We start from the raw sequence: 19,570 nt of genomic DNA, 5'->3' as shown, positions 1-19,570 counted from the left end.
AAGGGCAGAGAGTAATAGAGGCAAAAAATATTTTAATAAGGGAGATTGGGGTGATTCAAGAAGCTAAAATAAAGCAGGGTAAATGCAAACCAGAACAAAACAAAACAAGTAACACTTGTTCCTATCTGTCTTTTGATTACAGCCATACTAGAGGTTGTATGATAATGATAACATTGTGGTTTTGAATTGCATTTTTTGGATTACTAATATTGAATGGCCTTTCATATGCTTATGGGCAACTGTATATCTTCTTTGGAGAAACCTCTATCCAGATTCTTCACCTGTTTTTAAATTATGTTCTTTTTTTTTTTGTTAAACTATTATTTGTAAGTGTTGTTTATGTGTTCTTGATACAAGTACCTTTTCAGATAAATGACTGGAAAGTATTTTCTCCTATTTACTTTTGATTCCTTTTCACTTTTGATGATATCCTGGGAGCACATGTTTTTAAAATTTGCTGTTTATCTGTATTTTATTTTCTTGTTTATGCTTCTCGTGTTATATCTAAGAAAGCTTTGCTTAGCTCAAGGTCACCAAAATTTACTCCTGTGTTCTTCTAAGAGCTTCATATTTTTAGTCTTACATTTTGGTCTGTGGTTTATCTTGAGTTACTTTTTGTGTATTGTGTAAAGAAAGAATCCAACTTTATTCTTTTGGGTAAATGGATATCCGGTTGTCCCAGCACCATTTGTTGTACAGACTGTTCTTTTGCCATCGAATTGTCTTGGCACCCTTGCCAAAAGCCCACTGATCATCGATGTAAGGGTTTATTTCTGGAATCTTAATCCTATTCCATTGATTTATATGTCTTTTCTTATGCCAGTAGCACACTGTTTTGATTAATCTAGCTTTGTAATACAAGTTTTGAAATCAGGAAATGTGAGTTCTCCAACTTTGTTCTTCTTTTTCAAGATTGTTTTGCCAATTCTGTGTACCTTGCATTTCCATATGAATTGTAGGGCCCATTTGTCTATTTCTGCAAAATATCATCTGGGATTTTGACAGGGATTGTGTTGATTCTGTAGATCAAATGAGGATTATTGTCATCTTTCCAATATGGAGAGGAATACTAATTTTCAATTTATTGCACATTCTTTCTGACTCTTGAAGTATCAAATGTTTAGATGTTCACAGTGTTTACCATTTTTTTTATAAGAATTTAGCAGAGACCCTCAAGTCTTAGCAGTCATGTGAAGAAGAGGCCAAAGTTCCTTAATTTATCATGCATAGTGCAAGGTATTATTTTTAGAACCTTTTAAGTCAATTGTATCTTCAGATTTTTGACTGACTGACTCTAATCACCTCGAGTACCAATCAGAAGCCTTGGACGTTGATGATATAGCTGCTCAGAAGTCTTGTTTTCCAGCCCAGCTGGAAAGGGAATGGAGACTCCTCTAGCTGTTTTTCAGATTTGTTTGAAGTTTTTTTGTTTTGTTTTGTTTTGTTTTTCTTGGAGTTTCCAGTGGAGATGCCATGCTGGCAGCAAATGAACTATCCTGTAATGTGAAGCCTTATAAATATATGTTGGATCACTGCCATCATTATCAAAAGTGCTGGTACAGAAATGTGCAAAGGGAAGATTTTCAAATTAAGGTTGGCCTGTACATATAAATGTTAGCTTGTAAAGCTCAAGAAATACTAAATTGTAGTCTATTAGTCTCCTACGTTTTATTGCCTTTTTGGAATAATCATGTACTTCAGAACATCCTTTAATCTGAGCTGGCTTGTGGTTGTATAAGAATGCAGCTTCTTTTTTCTTTATGCTTTATATTCTCAGATGAGGAAAATTTACAGCATTTTATAAATAAATCAGAACTAAAAAGCAAATTTTCTTCCCACCTTTTTATCTTCATGGAGGCCCTGCTTTAAGGCATTTGAGTGATGGCAGTTTTACTCGACCCCACAACTAGTTCCACTGGAAAAAGTAATCTTCAAAGTCTTTTTTTTTTTTTTTTTGCTTCTTACAGGACACAATTCGGAATCATGGTAAAAAGAATACTGTTCTTAGTGAGAGGTAGACCTTTCTCTTTTCAGATGCTGAAAGTTTTCACTTCCATTTCATTACTTTGATAGAAATTAAAATGCATCTCTTGTTAAAATGAATATCATCTCTTTAAACTAAGACAGATATTTTATTTATGTTGAGAAGCTTCCTAAATATTAGTGAAGTTCGATATGTTTGTCATGTTGATCTAGACAGAATAGTGATTTACATTAAGTGAGGCCTTTTTTGATATTTAGCTTTACTACTGGCAGGTGTGGTGGGACTGGAGCCTAGTTGGTAGATTTCCTCATTTCCCTATGCTTGCTATTTAATATACAACAATTTTTCTTTTTTTTTTCTAAATTTTTATTTATTTATGATAGTCACACAGAGAGAGAGAGAGAGAGAGGCAGAGACACAGGCAGAAGGAGAAGCAGGCTCCATGCACTGGGAGCCCGACGTGGGATTCGATCCCGGGTGTCCAGGATCGCGCCCTGGGCCAAAGGCAGGCGCCAAACCGCTGCGCTACCCAGGGATCCCTACAACAATTTTTCTATTTGTAAATAGCAATAGAAATTATCAATTAAAAGTAATGTGCATTACTACATAGGTTTTATTTTAACTATTTTTAATACGATTTGTAATATATACCTGGTTATAGGTAAAGTTTATGACTTTGATTTATGTGGCTGTAAGTTAGTTATAAAGTAAATGACTAAATTTGAGAATAAGAATGAAATGATACAGAGAAAATATTTTCCCAATTTAATTTAAAGTCCTTACATTAACTAAATGGCTAATGTGAATATTTGGGCAAAAAATGCAAAAGCAACAGAATTTTAGCATTCATAGAACAGAATGGATATTTCAGATACTGGTCATATATTTTATAAAATGTGTTAGCAAAATTTTCTTTTGGCTAAGTAATGGTGCATAATTTTTAAATTATATGATGAATAAGTTTTTAAAGTTTTCAAATAGTGTTTAATGTAGTTTCTTTTGTTTAAGAAGACTGACCAAGCAAAGTAGATCTTTGAAAAATTGTAATTTTTTTTTTAAGATTTTATTTATTTATTTGAGAGTGAAAGTGAGAGAGAGCACAAGCAGGGGAGCAGTGGAGGGAAAGGGAGAAGCAGGTTTCTCACTAAGCAGGGAGCCTGATGCATGGCTCAATCTCAGGACCCTGGGATCATGACCTGAGCTGAAGGCAGACGCTTAACCAACTGAGCCACCTAGGCACCCCGAAAAATTATAATCCTGATATAAAAATGGTCTTTTCAGGTACTTTTTAGAGGCCCTAAAAAATGAAAGAGTAACATAGAATGAATTAGTCACTGTAGTCCCGGGATAGCATGGAGGTAGCTCTTATGCCTCCTAACCTTAATCCCTTACCTTATTCACCAACCACAGTAGCCTTTTCCTCTGAGCCTGGTCTCAAAAGCCTTTCAACAGAGAGTTCTTGGCATCCCCATTCAGTCATTTGGGTCCATCACACCAGAAAAAATGTCCATTAAACATTTGTGACAAAATGTTTATGGCAAATATCCATCACATTTGCCAACCTAGGTCTAGGACATGGTACCCAGTATATACCTTATATGACTTTATGTTCTCATTTGTTGTTTTAGTATTCAGATATTTGAATATTTAAACAAAATATTCAATGTTTGTATCAGGGAAACCCTAGTCAAGCCTTCCTGCTTCTTGGGCAAACTAATACAAGAGAATGAAAATGCACCAGACCAAATTAAAATTCCCCATTGCTGGGATGCCTGGGTGGCTCAGTGGTTGAGTGTTTGCCTTTGGCTCTGGGTGTGATCCCAGGTCTGGTGATCGAGTCCCACCTCAGGCTCCCTGCAAGGAGCCTGCTTCCCTCTCTGCCTGTGTGCCTGCCTCTCTCTCTCATGAATAAATAAATAAATAAATCTTTAAAAAATAAAATAAAATAAAATAAAATTCCCCATTGCCATCAGAGTGCTCAGTCTTTTGTGTGGTGATGTCTCTTGAATCAGTCTCATTATAACATCCAGTTATTAATCACCATCGTCTACTAGCTAATATTATTAACATTATAGGCAAAGAAACAAAGCATTAAGGCCTTAGAATTTGGCATCCAGTTAACATTAAAGATATTTTAACACAATGGAAGAAAAATGGAGAACAGTAAGATACCCAGTTTCCTGTTGTGAATATTCATCTAAACTAAACCACTTAAAGAAAAGCTTTTTTAAAAGAGTTCCAGAAGCCTGCACCACATTGTTGTAAAATGCAGCAACCAGGAGCTACATCTGGTATGCAGCATGACCTAGAATGGCTTCGCTCTTGTGGAGGGCCTCACACATCCTTGGGGCAGAGTGTGAGACCCTTAGGTCATTAAAGTGGTGGCTCCACCTGTGAAACACACATGTAGAAATGGGATTCAGTGGAAAAGCTGCTTTGTTCTGCACAGGCATATATTGCAGATAGAAGGATATGTGGTGGGTTTGAAGAGGTCAACACAAGTGGTATATAATGAAAAATAAAGGAAGATGGATATGGAGTATGTTCTTCAAGCCTGTATGCAGAGAGCTACTTACTTCAGATACTATCCAAACATGGCGAGGGGGGACTCTAAACTATATATGCATTGCTACATTTCTTTACAAAGGGACAGGCGAATTCTACTGAAATGGAAACTAGGTGGCAATGTTTCTTATCAGTCTTTTTGCATTAAAGCTTTGAGAAATTTTTCAGTGTTTTTGGAGAAAATTTGGTATTATATTTTATATAACATATATGTTCTCATTAAAAGGCCTTGAAACTATTAAGTGTCTTAGAGGGGTTTTAAAACTCAGATCTGAGTAATTCCAAAACACTCAAATTACTTTTTGCCCATCTCTTAGACAGTAGCATCATTGTTTGGGAAATGTCTCCCCTCTCCCCAACCCCATCATGATGTTTCTCTAAATTTGTTTTATGTGAGATAAATCACTCCATCTCCCAGCATTCTTTGGTATTACAGTTAATGAGATAATGTTTTATATGTGTGTAAACTTTTGGATTTCGGGAAAGTGAGCCGAGTTAATCTTACTTATGATGTCTCAGTCTGTTTGGGGGACTGTAACAAAATACTACCAACTGGGATGTTTTCTTACAGTTCTGGAGGCTGGGAAGGCCAGATTGAGGGTATCTGCAGGGTTGTGTTATGATGAAGACCCTCTTCTTGGTTCATAGCTAGTGACTTCTCACTGTGTCCCCACATGGTAGGAGGGGCTTGCCTCTCTCTGAAACCTGTTTTAGAAGAGCACTAGTCTCACTTCAGGGGGATACCTTCAGACCATAAAGTGTGGCATCTGGAAAATCAGAAAAGCAGCATGGCATAGGAGCCAACAGCATGAGCTCTAGGGTCAGGGTGCCAGGACTGGTCCTGGCTAGGTCTATTACTAAACATATTGTCTTGGAACTACTCTTTCCTGCTCTGTAAAACTAGGGACATAATAAAACTCATGTAAGTTTGCTATGAGAGTAAAGGAGAGAAGATATATAATATAAAAATATTTGCACACTGCCCAGCACCTAGTCAGAACTCAATATGAGCCATTGCTAACTTTCATACATTTATAACCTAAAGCCTGGAATTTTTCCTTCTATCAGTATGCAAAGATTTCTCCTATTTTGTTGAACCCTTTTGACCATATATCTTGAGTTCAAGATGTAAAGAAATGAGATGGTTATCACTAGGCAAGTCTACTAGAGGGCAGTAGAAACATCTCAGGCCATCAGGTTGTTCTGTTGTGTCTGTCACCCTGCAAGTCAGCTGCTGCTAGACATGCTATATTAGAGATAATTCTAATGGTACATTGTAGTTTTGTTTCAATTGAGATATATTTCACATACTATAAAATTCATCCTTTTAAAGTATACATTTCAGCAGACTTTAGTATATTCACAAGGATGTGCAGCCATCCCTACTATCTAATTCCAGAACATTTTCTTCACCAGAAAAGACACTATACTGTGTATGCCTTAGCGGTCACTCCCCATTCCCTCTGTCCCCCCTCTCCCTCCCAGATCCTGGCAACCACTAATCTACTTCCTGTCTCTGAGCATTTATCTATTCGAGTATTTCACATAAATGGAATCATACAACATGCTGCCTCTCCTATCTGGCTTCTTTCACTTAGCATATGTTTGACACTCCCCCATGCTTTCGCATGTGTCAGAACTTCAGTGTTTTTTAAGGTTGAATAATATTCCATTGTACAACTGTACTATATCTTGTTTATCCATTCATCAGTTGATGCAAATAAATGGGTTTAAATGGTTTTGTTTTTAGGGAAATCTTTGAAAGTAGTTTGAAAGAAATCTTTGGAAGTAGTTATCAGAACACTTTGTCTCTTTTTCTGCAGACAAAGTGTTTTATTGTCAACTTTTTAAAGGGAAGTTTTATAGAATTTGGATCAAAAAATTGAAATCTGAATGTTATTTTAGAGAGGGTTAAATATTGCTCTTTCATTCAAGCCGAGTTCTTTTATTTTACATTTCAACTGTGAAGCTTTTCTGGACTCTTCTAGGGAAAAAGAGGAACAGCTAACTCGTGTGACTGAAGTTCAGAGGTTGCAGGCCCAGCAGGCAGATGCTGCCCTGGAAGAGTTTAAGCGGCAGGTGGAACTGAACTCAGAGAAAGTCTATGCCGAAATGAAAGAGCAGGTGAGGAGGCCACTGTATCATCTTTTTTGAAAGTCACTCTCTCAGTAGGAAGGTACATTTCTGATCTTTATATGACAGAAACATATTTACTTTTAACAAAAGTTTTATCAAAATTAGCCATACAATTGGGTCAGAGATTCAGAATGAAAAAGGGATATTAGCCCTGGCAGAGGAAGATACCCACCTCCACTGGAGCCTGGAAAGAGGAGGTAGCCCCAAACAGCCAAGAAGGATGGCCCTGGTAGAAAGGGCTCCGCTGGCAGGCTCACCCTTCCCCCGGCAGAGCATGTGAAGGGAGGAGGCCGAGAGCACATCTCCGGCATGCCTGCTCTGTGCTACCCTGGCCACCAAGTGGGCGCTGACTAGCAACTCCTTGATGGTAGCTCGTGGAGGGTAAAAGGTGGACGCCCCCTAGGAGCTGGACAGAGAACGAAATGGGTCCTCCTTCATCCTTCAGGATTCCTTGATTCACCTTAAAGTAATGCCAGCATAGGCATTTTAAAGTCGTAGCTACAAACATAGTGATAGCAGGAGTGTGTGTCTTGCTATAGGAGCATGGATCGGCCTCTCGGTAAATTCCCATGAGCAGTTTCCACAGAGCTAGGGCTCCAGTTACCCATGTCTGTGCTTGTTCATGTTCCATAAGTAGTGTTTTGTTGGTCAGTTACAGCAAATTATTTGCAACTGGCATTTCAGGAGGACAGAGACTGTCTCCTGTTCTGGTACAAGTCTAGTGCTATGCTTTTTAGTTTTGAGAGAAAATTAAAAATTTGAAAAGATAGAACAAACACCTAGGTGCCCTCCATGAAGAATCAACAATTGTTAACACCTGTTTATTTAAATGAAAACATTAGAGATGTAGCTTTAGTTCGCTTTGCTCTGCATATCTAATCACAATACTGTCTCCTTTCCACTCAGGAGAAGGCCACTATCATTAATTTAGTGTTATTACTTCAGTCTCTTTTATACTTTTGTATTATGGATAATGTTCATGTATCTTATATGCGCACATACGTTCTATATGTATGTATTACATGCATATGTAATTTTTTTGTACATCTGTTTTTTTAAGTTTGGTGAGTACTACAGATTTATGTATGCCTTATTTGCTCTTTTATATTTGTTTTGTTTTTCAACTGGCTGCTTCGAGTTTATTTACTACTTGGTGCAAGGGTGCTCTTTTATGTTTAATTTTATATATCCATGCCCTATCCATGTTGATTTAGTGCAGTCCTTTTAACACTAATATATCATGTGACTATACCACATTTCATTTATCAGCTCCTCTATTCAAGGGCTTTTGGTTAATTTTTGAATTTTCTCAATTCTAAAAAATGTTGCAGTCTTATCTGTGATCTCTTTTGCAGGCAGAGTTATCTTCCTCAGGAGTACCAAGCACACACTGGGGGGTAGAAACATCCCTGTGGAAGGTTTTATGACTGAGCCCTGTACTGTTTCTAGTTTGAAGCAGTCGTTTCTTATTGTTATTTTTTCGATTTGGATTTTCACTCCTGTTGAGTTGTTTGAATCTGGGTTTTGCGAGTGGGGTTCTGAGATCCCATTCTTCTACTCGCTGCCTAGGGCAAAAGCTGGAATCATGTGGAGTGTTTGTGCCAGAAGGTGAAGACCAGCCCCTGCTGCATGGATGTAAATCTTCCAGCTCCCTGCTAACTAGCATCAGGGCCCAGGCCCTAGAATGTGTATTTGGTCCAAATATGCAATGGAGCTGCATAGGAAACTCTGATCTCTTTAACACTAAAGGAATACAGAAAATATTGAAGGAGGAGGCCCCTGGCAAGAAGTGTTTAGCCTCAAGAAGTCTAAATGAGGCATTTGAAAGTGTTAATACTGACAGTACAACTTCTGAGAGAAGCTGAGACCATGAGAGCTACATTTGGCTCAATGAATGCACCACTTGGGGCTGATGGTGTAATACTAGCAGATCACAGCACTCATGGGTAAGGAAGGATTAAAAAACAAGCAAACAACATGGAACTCGTGAGAACTTTCTGTAGAGTAAGAAAAAGACATTGTATTCAGCAGTCTGAATAAAAGCATACTTCTGAAGATAATCTAAAGTAGAATTTAGGACAAAAATCAGATAAGTGGTATCTTTATAAGAAGACATGATCTATGTAAAAGATGTCACACATCTTAAGTAAAAGTAATATAATGAAACCTGGATACATTTTGGAAAAAGAATTGAATCTCAAAAATAAAAATTATCCCACAAGTTTCTAAGCAGGATGAAACTGGCAAAGAAATTAGAAAAATAATGGACTAATGTTTCAGAGTTTTGAAGAACAAAGTTTGTGACCTGATTTTATACAATATCAAAGAGTTTTTCACTTGTAAAATCAATGGAAAAACGCATTCTTAGAGCTCTTATAATGAATATTGCTTATTTTTTTTCCTGGAAAAAAAATTGTATGAATACATCAACCAATCCAGAGATGAAGCAAAAGACATCCCACACATCCTTAAACCATCATATTTAAGGATGACTAGGAGACAATGGAATCCAATGAAGTAGAAACAAATGTAACAAATTGTTACAAATCTGATTATAAGAAAGAATGCCAAGATTTGTTGATTTTTTTAAAAAGAAGGTATATAAAGTAGAAGATACAAATTTAGTAACAACAATTTAAATCTAAATCTCTTGAGTACATTAACAAAGATCAAGGAGATGTGAGTAGTGAGTGGATGAGAGGAGCAGTATGCTAAAACTCTTGGCCACGGAAAGGGCAGACTCAAAGTTCTTAAAATTAGGGAAATGTGGGTTAAAATAGTTTTGGAATGTATAAACATAGGCATTAATAAAATCAACAAGTCGTTATATCCTCATAAAAATCTTGAGAAGAGGGTAGCCCGGGTGGCTCAGCGGTTTAGCACCGCCTTCAGCCTAGGGCTTGATCCTGGAGACCCAGGATCGAGTCCCACATCGGGCTCCCTGCATGGAGCCTGCTTCTCCCTCTGCCTGTGTCTCTGCCTCTTTCTCTCTCTCTCTCTCTCTCTCTCTCTCTGTGTGTCTCATGAATAAATAAATAAAATTTAAAAAAAATCTTGAGAAGATGAAGCAAAACTTGAGAGGAGCTATTGCCAAAGGAAGAGAAGCAGAAACAGAATGAAATGTCCAAAATAAGACAGAGTATATAACTGTAGTAATAAATATTAACAGGTTAATTTTTTTAGTAAAAAAAAGAAGATATTGATTAGTTGATTAAAATCCATGTTTATGCTATTTATAAAAGATGTGACTAGTCTACAGAAAATTATATTAGAAAATGATGCAAATATATGTCTTTTATTTAGAAAAAAAGATATAATACCATCATATAAATTAGCATCAATACAAGTTAATAGACTGGATGAATGGATATATTTTTCATGCTAAAAGCAAGAATACTTAAATATGAAAAAATGTTAGGAATACTTGGAGAAATTGACATAGTCATGGGTGCTTTGAAATATTTTTTTCTCTATCTTTGACAGATCAGGGGGCAAAAACCCAAACAAACAAATAGGAAGTCTAAGTAACAGCTTATAAAACACTTATATTTCTACTTTCTACCCTTCAAATGTGACAAATTTAATTCCTACTCCCTTGGAAGAGTTATAAAACTCAGTAGACCATAAAGAAACACTCAATATGTTTCTAACACTTGACATGACAGAGAGCACATATTTTTTACCACAGTGCAATAAAACCAGAAATTAAATTTCAATTAAAATCACAACATTCCACTTCACCAAAATTAAAAACTTTTGCTCTTTGAAAGACACCATTAAAAAAACAACAAAAAGAAATAAGGCAAGCCAGAGAATGGAAGAAGAGATTCACAAATATTTCCTAGAACTTGTATCTAAAATATAAAAGAAATCTTACAACTCAATAATAAAAAGACAAACAACCCAGTTAAAAATAGGCAAAATTTTGGATACCTTACAGAAAAAAGATATACAAATGACTAATAAGCACATGAAAGATGTTCAATATTATCAATCATCAGGGAAATTAAAATCAAATGAAATGCCACTATATATGCTTACTAGATTAAAATTATAAGATTGGTTGATAATGCGGAGTGTTGGTGAAGATGCAGTCACATGGAACTGTTGCATACTGCCGGTGGGAAAAGTGCCAATTTCTTAAGAAGTTAAGCATTCCGTGACCATTTGTCAGTCATTCCATCCTATGTGCTTAACCAAGAGAAATGAAGACATACCCAGATAAAGACTTGTACACAAATGCTGACAGCAGTTTTATTCACAATAGCCCCAAACTTGAACAACCCAAGTGTTTCTCAGGAGTTGAAAGAACAAAAAAAAACAAAAACAAAAACAAAAGAAGTTGAAAGAACAATTTAAGCACCCGACTCTTGATTTCAGCTCAGGTCATGGTCTCAGGGTCATGAGATTGAGCCCTGTGTCAGGCTCTGCGCTGAGTGTGGAGCCTGCTTAAGATTCTCTCTCTCCTTAAGCCTCTCTCCCCACTCATGTGCGCTTGCTCTCTCTCTCTCTTTAAAATAAGTAAATAAAATCTTTTTTAAAAAAAGTTGAAAGAACAGTTAGATGCAGTATATACAATGGAATACTACTCAGTAGTATAAAGGAATGAATGACTGATTCCCATAACAACATGGATGAGTCTCAAAATCCTGATAAATTTTGTACTGGTATAGTCTCTAAGGTTAGAATTGTCTAGATGATCTTAAGTTTTTTGTTTTAGCAGATTGTCAACCCAGTTTGTTTCAGAGTGAAAGTCCTGTCTCATCTTCTGTGGGTGGGTTCCAGTTTCAGTTAAGTTCCAAACCCTTTGCTGTGCTGTGTTGGATCTGTTTGGATTGTGCCAGTCAAGAGTGAGTCTGAGACGTGGGTGGTATTTAACTCACTCCACCCAGTAATCATAGAGGCACTTGTGGGACATTCCCCCAGAGAGACGATATGCTTGGATGCAAAACAATTCTCAATAGTTTTAAAAAGGATTAAAGTCATGCAAAATGTGTTCTTTGACCCCAATGAAAATAAATTAGAAATAAACAACAATATGAAATCTGGGAAGTCCCCACATATTTGGAAATTAAATAACATGCTTATAAATAACTCATGGGTCAGAGAAGATATTACAAGGAAAATTAGGAAATATTCTGAACTGAATTAAAACAAAAACACAGAATATCAAAATTTATGGAATGCAGCTAAAGCAGTACTTAGAGAAAAGTTTATAGCTTTAAACATCTATATCCCACAAGAAAATTCTCAAATCAGTACTGTAAACTTCATCTTAAGAAACCAGAAAAAGAAAACCAAGCTTCTGCCCAAGTCAGCAGAGAGAAAGGAGATAGTAAATATTTTTATATTTCTACAGAAAGCAAAGAGGTAGAAAACAAAAAAATGGAGAAAATTAATGAAGCCAAAAGTTGGTTCTTTGAAAAGATCAACAAAATTGACAAATCTTTAGCAGGACTGATGGGGGAAAATGAGAAGAAACAAATTAACAAGGTGAGAACTAAAAGAGGAGAGGACACCGTTACTGATCCTATAGAAAATGAAAGAATTATAAAGGTGGTATTTTACAAACTTATGCCAACAAATTACAAAACTCAGATGAAATGGACAAATTCATAGAAAGATGCAAATTACTAAAACTATCTCAAGAAGAGATAGAAAATCTGTATTGTCATATTATATTTAACTGACAATTAAAAATCTTTTCACAAAGAAAAACCAAGCACCAGATGGCTTCACTGGTGGTTTCCATCAAATAGTAAAGAAAATTTTAGTTTTTTGAAAACTCTTTCAGAAAATCGAGGAGGAAGGAACACTTTCCAGTTCATTCATAAGGCCAGTAGTACCCTGTTATCAAAGCCAAAGACACAGGGCAGCCCCAGTGGCGCAGCGGTTTAGCACCGCCTGCAGCCCGGGGTGTGATCCTGGAGGCCCGGGATTGAGTCCCACGTCAGGCTCCCTGCATGGACCCTGCTTCTCCCTCTCCCTGTGTCTCTGCTCTCTCTCTCTCTCTCTCTCTCTCTTTCTGAATAAATAAATATTAAAAAAAAAAAAAACCCAAAGACACTAGAAGAAAACTACAAAATACTACCTGTCATGAATGTAGACACAGAAATTCTTAATGATATTTTAGAAAATGGAATCTAGAAACATATAAAAATGATTATACATCACAACCAAATGGGATTTATTCCAGGAACCGCAAGTGGTTTTAACATTTGAAAATCAATTAATGTCATGCAACATATTAATAAAGGACAAAACAACATGATCATCTCACTAGAGGCAGAAAAAGCATTTTAAAAAGTTCAATATCATTCATGATTTAAAAAGAATTCTTGGCAAATTAAGACTAGAAGCAAACTTAACCTAATAGGACATCTATGAAAACTCTATGGCTACTATACTTAATGCTGAAAGGCCTAACACTTTTCCTCTAAGAACAAAGAAACCGTATCTGCTTTTGCCACCTCTGTTCAGTATTGTATTGGAGATTCTAGCCAGTGCATTAAGGCAAAACAAAGAAAAGGAGTAGGGTAGGGGGAGAGAAAGAAAAAGAAAGGGAAAGGGAAGGAGGAAGAAGGAAGGAAGGAAGTGGAAGAAAGAAAGAATGAACATATAAATTGGAAAGGAAGAAGTACACATATTTTCAGATGACTCAATCATCCTGTATGGTTAAAATCCATACAAGAAATACAAGAACTAATAAATGATTGAAGCAAGTTTTCAGAATATGAGATCAATATATGAAATTTAGCCATACTTCTGTTATAGCAATGAAATATCTACAAAATTAAAACAATTTAATCCATAATAATGGTAATACTTTAAAACTGATAATTTTTTTTTTTTTTTTTTTTTAAGATGAAGTGGTCTGAGAGCTGTATGGCAAAACTGAAAGCCCTGGAGATAATGTCATCTCAGCAACCATTTAATTAAGAACCCTACCTAGCCACAAAGTGAGACTGCTAATGGTCAGGGATGAACAATAGTATATGTGGAACTGATTCTGGAAATACCCTTAATTGTTCTACCCTCATATGTCTGACTGTTCTGTGCTGTGTTCATGGTCTGTTTTCTATTTTACATCACCAATCCTGCCAGACACATTTGACTCCCCTACTTGTGAACGTTGAGTTCAAGTGTTCCTGTCTTGTAGGTATCACATCTCTTACTTAGACTGGTTAAATGATCCCATGAAGCATCCTACTGGGTGCCTGCCCCTGGGATTCCTTTCTTCCTACACGTAGGAAGTGCTTTGTCTTTGTGAGTAGTCCTCATCACATCTGATCTGCCCAGCAGTGCTCGATTGAGTCTTCTTGAAAAATGGCAGTGATGGCAACTGATGAACAGGAAATTCTTTTGATGGTCTTCTGTTGAAGAAATAGTCTCCAACGGTTTCCATCATAAATGGTTTTGCCAAGTGCAATTGAATTTCTGAAATAGAGAAAGCACCTTTGATGTGAGTATAATAATAAGAACATCATTTCTGATGGAATCCTTATAGCTGGGCTCATTCACAAATCAAATGGTTTTACCTGGCAGATTTTAACAAATGTTAAGTAAAATATATATGTCGAAACATGATAAATTAGAAGTCCTCTATTATAGATTATGAATCAGTTAAAAAGTGTGCATCTGATATAGCTCAAATTCTTTAAAAAAATCAGCAGATTCCTTATTTGGAGAATCATAATGTTTTCAGATTTTTCTGTAGTGTATATTTTTAAGTCCTCCTTTTCTGTTGTTGTCTTGAACTGCTCTTTTCTCTTCTTACTAAAATCTTTTGTGCAAAAGCCAGCAGAGCTTAGGGCATCTTTTTCCATTTGGAAACCGCTACAGATAGCAGACAATAAGATTTTGAATTAAAAAAAGTAAAGCTTTGAGTTTGTTTTTGAAAGCGAATTGCTATTTCAAAAATGAGGCCCATGAGAGAAAATGGAACAGAGAAAGTTTAAAAAAAAATTGCTTCACACTGTTCCTTTCTCTTTGAAGAACTTTTTATCTCATTTAAGATTGCTTCAATAACCTAATTTTTACTCCAGTGGTGAAATATATTATAAATGCTAGCTGCCAGCAATTAGTTATGTAAAATATACATATTTTAATTGTGAAAATGTACTACTGTGATAGAATTTTCCACATATATATGTATATAATCATATTTTTAAAAGAATGAGTGTTCTATATTTACCTATTCTCTGTGAAACAAATAAATGACTGAAAAAGACAGCCATGTTTTTTGAAGTACTGGCAGGAATCCTAAAGTGAAACTTTTTAATCTTATAAATTGACCTCATGAATGTCAGCTAGCTAGGTCCTCCTGGGGCCTCCACTAGCCACTTGACTTCTAGTTAATTTTTCTCCCCTTGAAAATACATCCTCGTTAAATGGTATTTGCTGCTAAATATCTGACTTTAAATTTAATTCCTTTTTTTTTTTCACAGTCATCAGCTACATGATACTAGCTTTGGACTTGGAGAACATACTGGCTTGCCATGCAAACAAAATTCTGAAACATTGCTTTTGACTGCTGAGGGTACTCTGGCTCCTCGTACATTTGAAACTGGGTAGCAGTTTCTTATATTCTTAGAGATTGTAAATTTAGTTCATCATCCTATTATTGCTGTTGAATTAAAGAATGCCATGTGGATATATTTGTGTCATTAAGGATAAATGGATCACAGACAAAGAAAGAGTCATCATATGAACCATTCACTGTGACTTACACCTTTGTCCTCTTGTCCTTTAAGGATCATGCTAGCTCATGTAATTTTAAATAAGGCTTTTTTAGACCAGTTTTAAGATAATAAAACATCCAATATAAATAGAAGCATTTTCTCTCAGTTACTTTTTGATTTTGGAATTTTGTCTTTAAATAGATTAGGTAGCAGAAGTAAAATCCTAGAATTATATCTAAATGTTTCAAAAGAAGCTATTGTGGTCATTCATCAATTCCAAATGACAGCATCCAGAGACTGTGTCTAAGTATTTGGCTTTGAAAACCAAAATGAAATAATAACAGCAAAACAAATAATTAAAAGAAATTTTAACTTTTATCCTTAAATGCTTAATGTAAGAGGAGTAAGTGGAGCTTTTTCCTTGTAAAATTCGTCAATGACTAATCTCTTTTGCAGACAGAAAATAAGCCAAAAAAATCTGAGGACATTGGACTGGAAAATATGTTATTTTTTTCTGCATTTGACTGATTAGAAGTGTTATTGATTGTGAAATAGTAACATTATTATTTTTTAATATATCTCAATTATTTTATTGACTTACTGGCCAAGGATTCAACAGACTTGACTTCTTTTTTCATTCATTTATAAAAAATTTATGAATACTTGCTCTATACCAGCCATTGTTGATTCTGGGAATTCAGAGTTTATTAGACATATTTGTGGCTTGTATGATAGACCAGCACATAAAAGCTTGTGATTTAATAAGTGAATAAACAGATCAGTAAGAGAGCTCAGAGGAGGGCACCTAAGCTAGCCCAGTGAGTTTGGCACTTATCTGCAATTATGGCATCTTTGTTGTAATTGCTAATTTCTCAGATATTTACTTACTGAAATATTACTAGTAGTGAATTTAGTAAGGTTACTGAGTGTAAGATCAGACAGACAATGCAGTTTTATTTCTATATACCAGCAGCCAACAAATAGAAAATAAAATTGGAAAAGATACCATAGCACGAGAAAGCTTCACGTATATACCTAAGAATAAATCTAACAAAAAAACGTGCAAGGCCTCGGTTTTAAAAACTGGAAAACATTGAGAGAAACCAAAGAAGACCTAAATAAATTGATGGATTCAAAGACTCAATGCCATAAACACGTCGGTTTTCCCCACATTAATCTATAAAATCAACATAGTTCTAAAAATCAAAATGTTAGTAGTGGTTCTTTTGTTCCTTTGGGGTTTTTTTTTGGTGGGGGGTGAAGGGGAATGAGAGAAACTGGCAACTAATTCTAAAATGTATATGAAAATGCAAAGGACTGAGAATTGCTCTGGCAATCTGGAAGAACACAACATATATGACCAGATACTGAGACTCATATTCAGTTATAGTATTAATACAGCATGGTTTGGGCACAAGGATGATCAGTGTTACAGACAACGGAGACCCAAAATTAGACTCTCACGTACATGATCAACCTGACTCAGGTCGAAGGAAGTGCTGCAGTGCAGCAGGGAAAGAATGATCATTTCAATACATGCCACCATGTCAGCTTGGTAACCACATGGGGAAAAAAAAAAGAATCTTTCCTGTTACCCCATTCACAAAATTAATTCCAGGATTATAGACGTACAAGTGATAGGTAAAACAATAAAACTTTCAGAAGAAAATGTAGAAACGTTTTTGATAGTTGGAACTAGGGAAAGATTTTCTAAATAGGAAACAAATAGGCATAAAAACCCAAAATATTGTTGAATTTAACCTTATTAAAATTAAATAAACTTCTCATTAAGAAAGTGGAAAGGCTCCCTCAGAGTGGAAGATATTTGTAATTCAGATGTGGAGCTAAAATTCATTTCCAGAGCAGATCAACAACTCCCACAAATCGATCAGGACAGATACCAGAAATACCGTTTGTCCTATATCAACTTATGTTTTTTTCTCACAAAAGAACTGTAGGTATAATCAGTTTAATGTTATTCACTGGTTTTCCCTGCTAAGGATATTAGTTCCTACTAAGTCTTTAGCCAAGCCCAGAAAAATGATGTCTTTCTGCCATTTATATCTATCTGCCTTCCTGCCTGTTTCTATTGATCTACTGATCAATTGATTGATCTATCTACCAGAACATACTTGAAGGTTAGTTTTTATAGCTTACCTAAATATGTATTAAATACAAAAATATATTTTGAATTGTATATTCGCATATAACTGTCTGCTTGTTAAAATGTGAATTGTACATGTCGAATTCCTCTGAATATAATAACACAACTTTGCTAGAGAAAAAAACAATAACTTACGACCCTCTTTGACAGTGACTACCAGGTGTCCATGCCTGCTTTCTTACTCATAGGGCCCTGATTTTATTTAGGGCAACATTAGACACAGTTTTAAAACTGCAGTTTCTCACCTTGCAGATGGAGCTTACTTTTTAATGTAGTTCTAGTGAATGAGATGGCAAACAGCATAATTAATTTGTTATTGACAGGAACTTGCAGGAAAGCTCCTTCAAAGGGTATTCAGCTCAGCTAATACGGACCCTTTGGCCTTCGCTTCATGTTCAGAGCTGCAGAAGCCATTTTGCAACTATTATAGGAAGGTTGAGTTGCAGAGACCTAACCCTGACATCTTTGAACTGCCAGTGTGGCAGCCTATTTTTGAACTTGTGGCACAAGGAAAACATAAAGAGCCCATGTTATTTACGCATGCATGGTCTCTTGGGTTTTCTTTTCCATGTAGCTGAAGGACCCAATGCCTGAGGCACCAGAGGAGGAAAACACTACCCTCCCCTTCCTTCTTTAAACACTAAACATTCGCAGAAATACACCCAACTCCTTTTTGCTCTTAATTTGCCCACCAAGCTTTACTCCTAGGTTTTCTTGAAGCTAGAGTTACGCCGTAAAGGAGTGTTGTTGTTCATTTCCTAACCCTTGAAGTTGAGCGGAATGTGGAATGGTGTATGAGGAAGCAGGATCTTTTGTATCTATGGCAACTGAGAACACTGTTTTTATACAAAGTCTTTTATAAGACTTTAAATTTTTTTTGTTACATTGTTGAAGGAAAATGGAGTGGGGCCTTGCATTTTCGGTCAGTATCATCTAATATGACATGCATTTCCTCTTCTTGTATCAGTTATTTACTATGAATTTGTCTTAATGTTTAGGTATAAAAGGTCTTTTCATGTGTTTTAAATTGTTATCCATTTTGGTTATAGAAGATGATTCTGTTTTTTCTTGAAGGTGCTGAATTTTTACACACATAGAGTACATAAAGGCCTTAGTTTCTATTTTAAGTTCTAAGTATTTTAACTATTTAAATACTTATTTACTTTTAATATACAGTCTGTACCGAGATAAAATAAGAACCTAAAATCAACTTCATATGAAGCTCTGTCTTGAAAGTACTAAATAAACCAGATCTTCTTTCCTTGATACAGCTTTTCTTCTTTTCATCCCCTTTTGCTTTTGGCAATTATTTTATTCATCCTTAAGGATTTAATGCATATTTATTCTGCATACTATACCAATTAGTTCATAATTAAGATATAAAAGAATTATAAATCATAGTTCCTTTTATTCAGTAGCTCATGATCTAGATGAATAAACAAAGCTCACACGTTTGAAACACTTCCATATTATAGAGAAAAACACAGCGTGCTATGGAAATAGATGTTAAGTCCTTGAATGTAGAGAGAAGGAAGGCACTTATGTAAGTTGGTGGGATTAAAAAACACCTCAGAGGACACCTAGATGGCTCAGTGGTTGAGTGTCTGCCTTTGGCTCAGATTGTTGTCCCGGGGTCCTGGGATTGAGTCCCACATCAGGCTCTCTGCAGGGAGCCTGCTTCACCCTCTGCCTGTCTCTGCCTCTCTCTCTGTGTCTCTCACGAATAAATAAAAATAAAATCTTAAAAAAAAAACAAAACACCTCAGAGAGAGGAGAGTAGATGAGTCATCCTTGAAGACCATCACTTTGGACGAGGGGAAAAACTCGAAGGGGCTTTCCAGATAGCACAAAGAGCAAAAGGCTCTTTTTGAATCGAGACATGGCTAATGTTGGAAATGCCAAGGATTTTGGAGTATAGGGAGCGCAGACTGCCTTCTGCTGGAGGTCTGATGTGAAGAGCACTGAAGTAGAGAGAGACTGGAAACCCATGTCTTGAGTTAGAAACAGAGGGCAACAAAGTGGGCTTGAGTATGGGTCCTT

The 19,570-nt window shown here is 36.0% G+C and overlaps 1 protein-coding gene across 12 annotated transcripts in view; it reads left to right on the top strand.

Moving 5' to 3' along the window:
* CEP112 (centrosomal protein 112) overlaps nucleotides 1–19,570 on the top strand; it is a 397,262-nt gene that overhangs the window by 148,748 nt on the left and 228,944 nt on the right. For all 12 annotated transcript variants that reach the window (XM_072746768.1, XM_025999623.2, XM_072746763.1 and 9 more), the window contains one exon: nucleotides 6,538–6,673. In XM_072746768.1, coding sequence (XP_072602869.1) covers nucleotides 6,538–6,673 — 136 coding nt within the window. The remainder of the gene's footprint in view (nucleotides 1–6,537; nucleotides 6,674–19,570) is intronic.

Source organism: Vulpes vulpes, chromosome 2 (assembly GCF_048418805.1).
Source record: "Vulpes vulpes isolate BD-2025 chromosome 2, VulVul3, whole genome shotgun sequence".
Classification (NCBI taxonomy): Eukaryota; Metazoa; Chordata; class Mammalia; order Carnivora; family Canidae; genus Vulpes; species Vulpes vulpes.
Note: the sequence above shows the minus strand (reverse complement) of the source record. Positions and strands in the feature narration are given on the sequence as shown.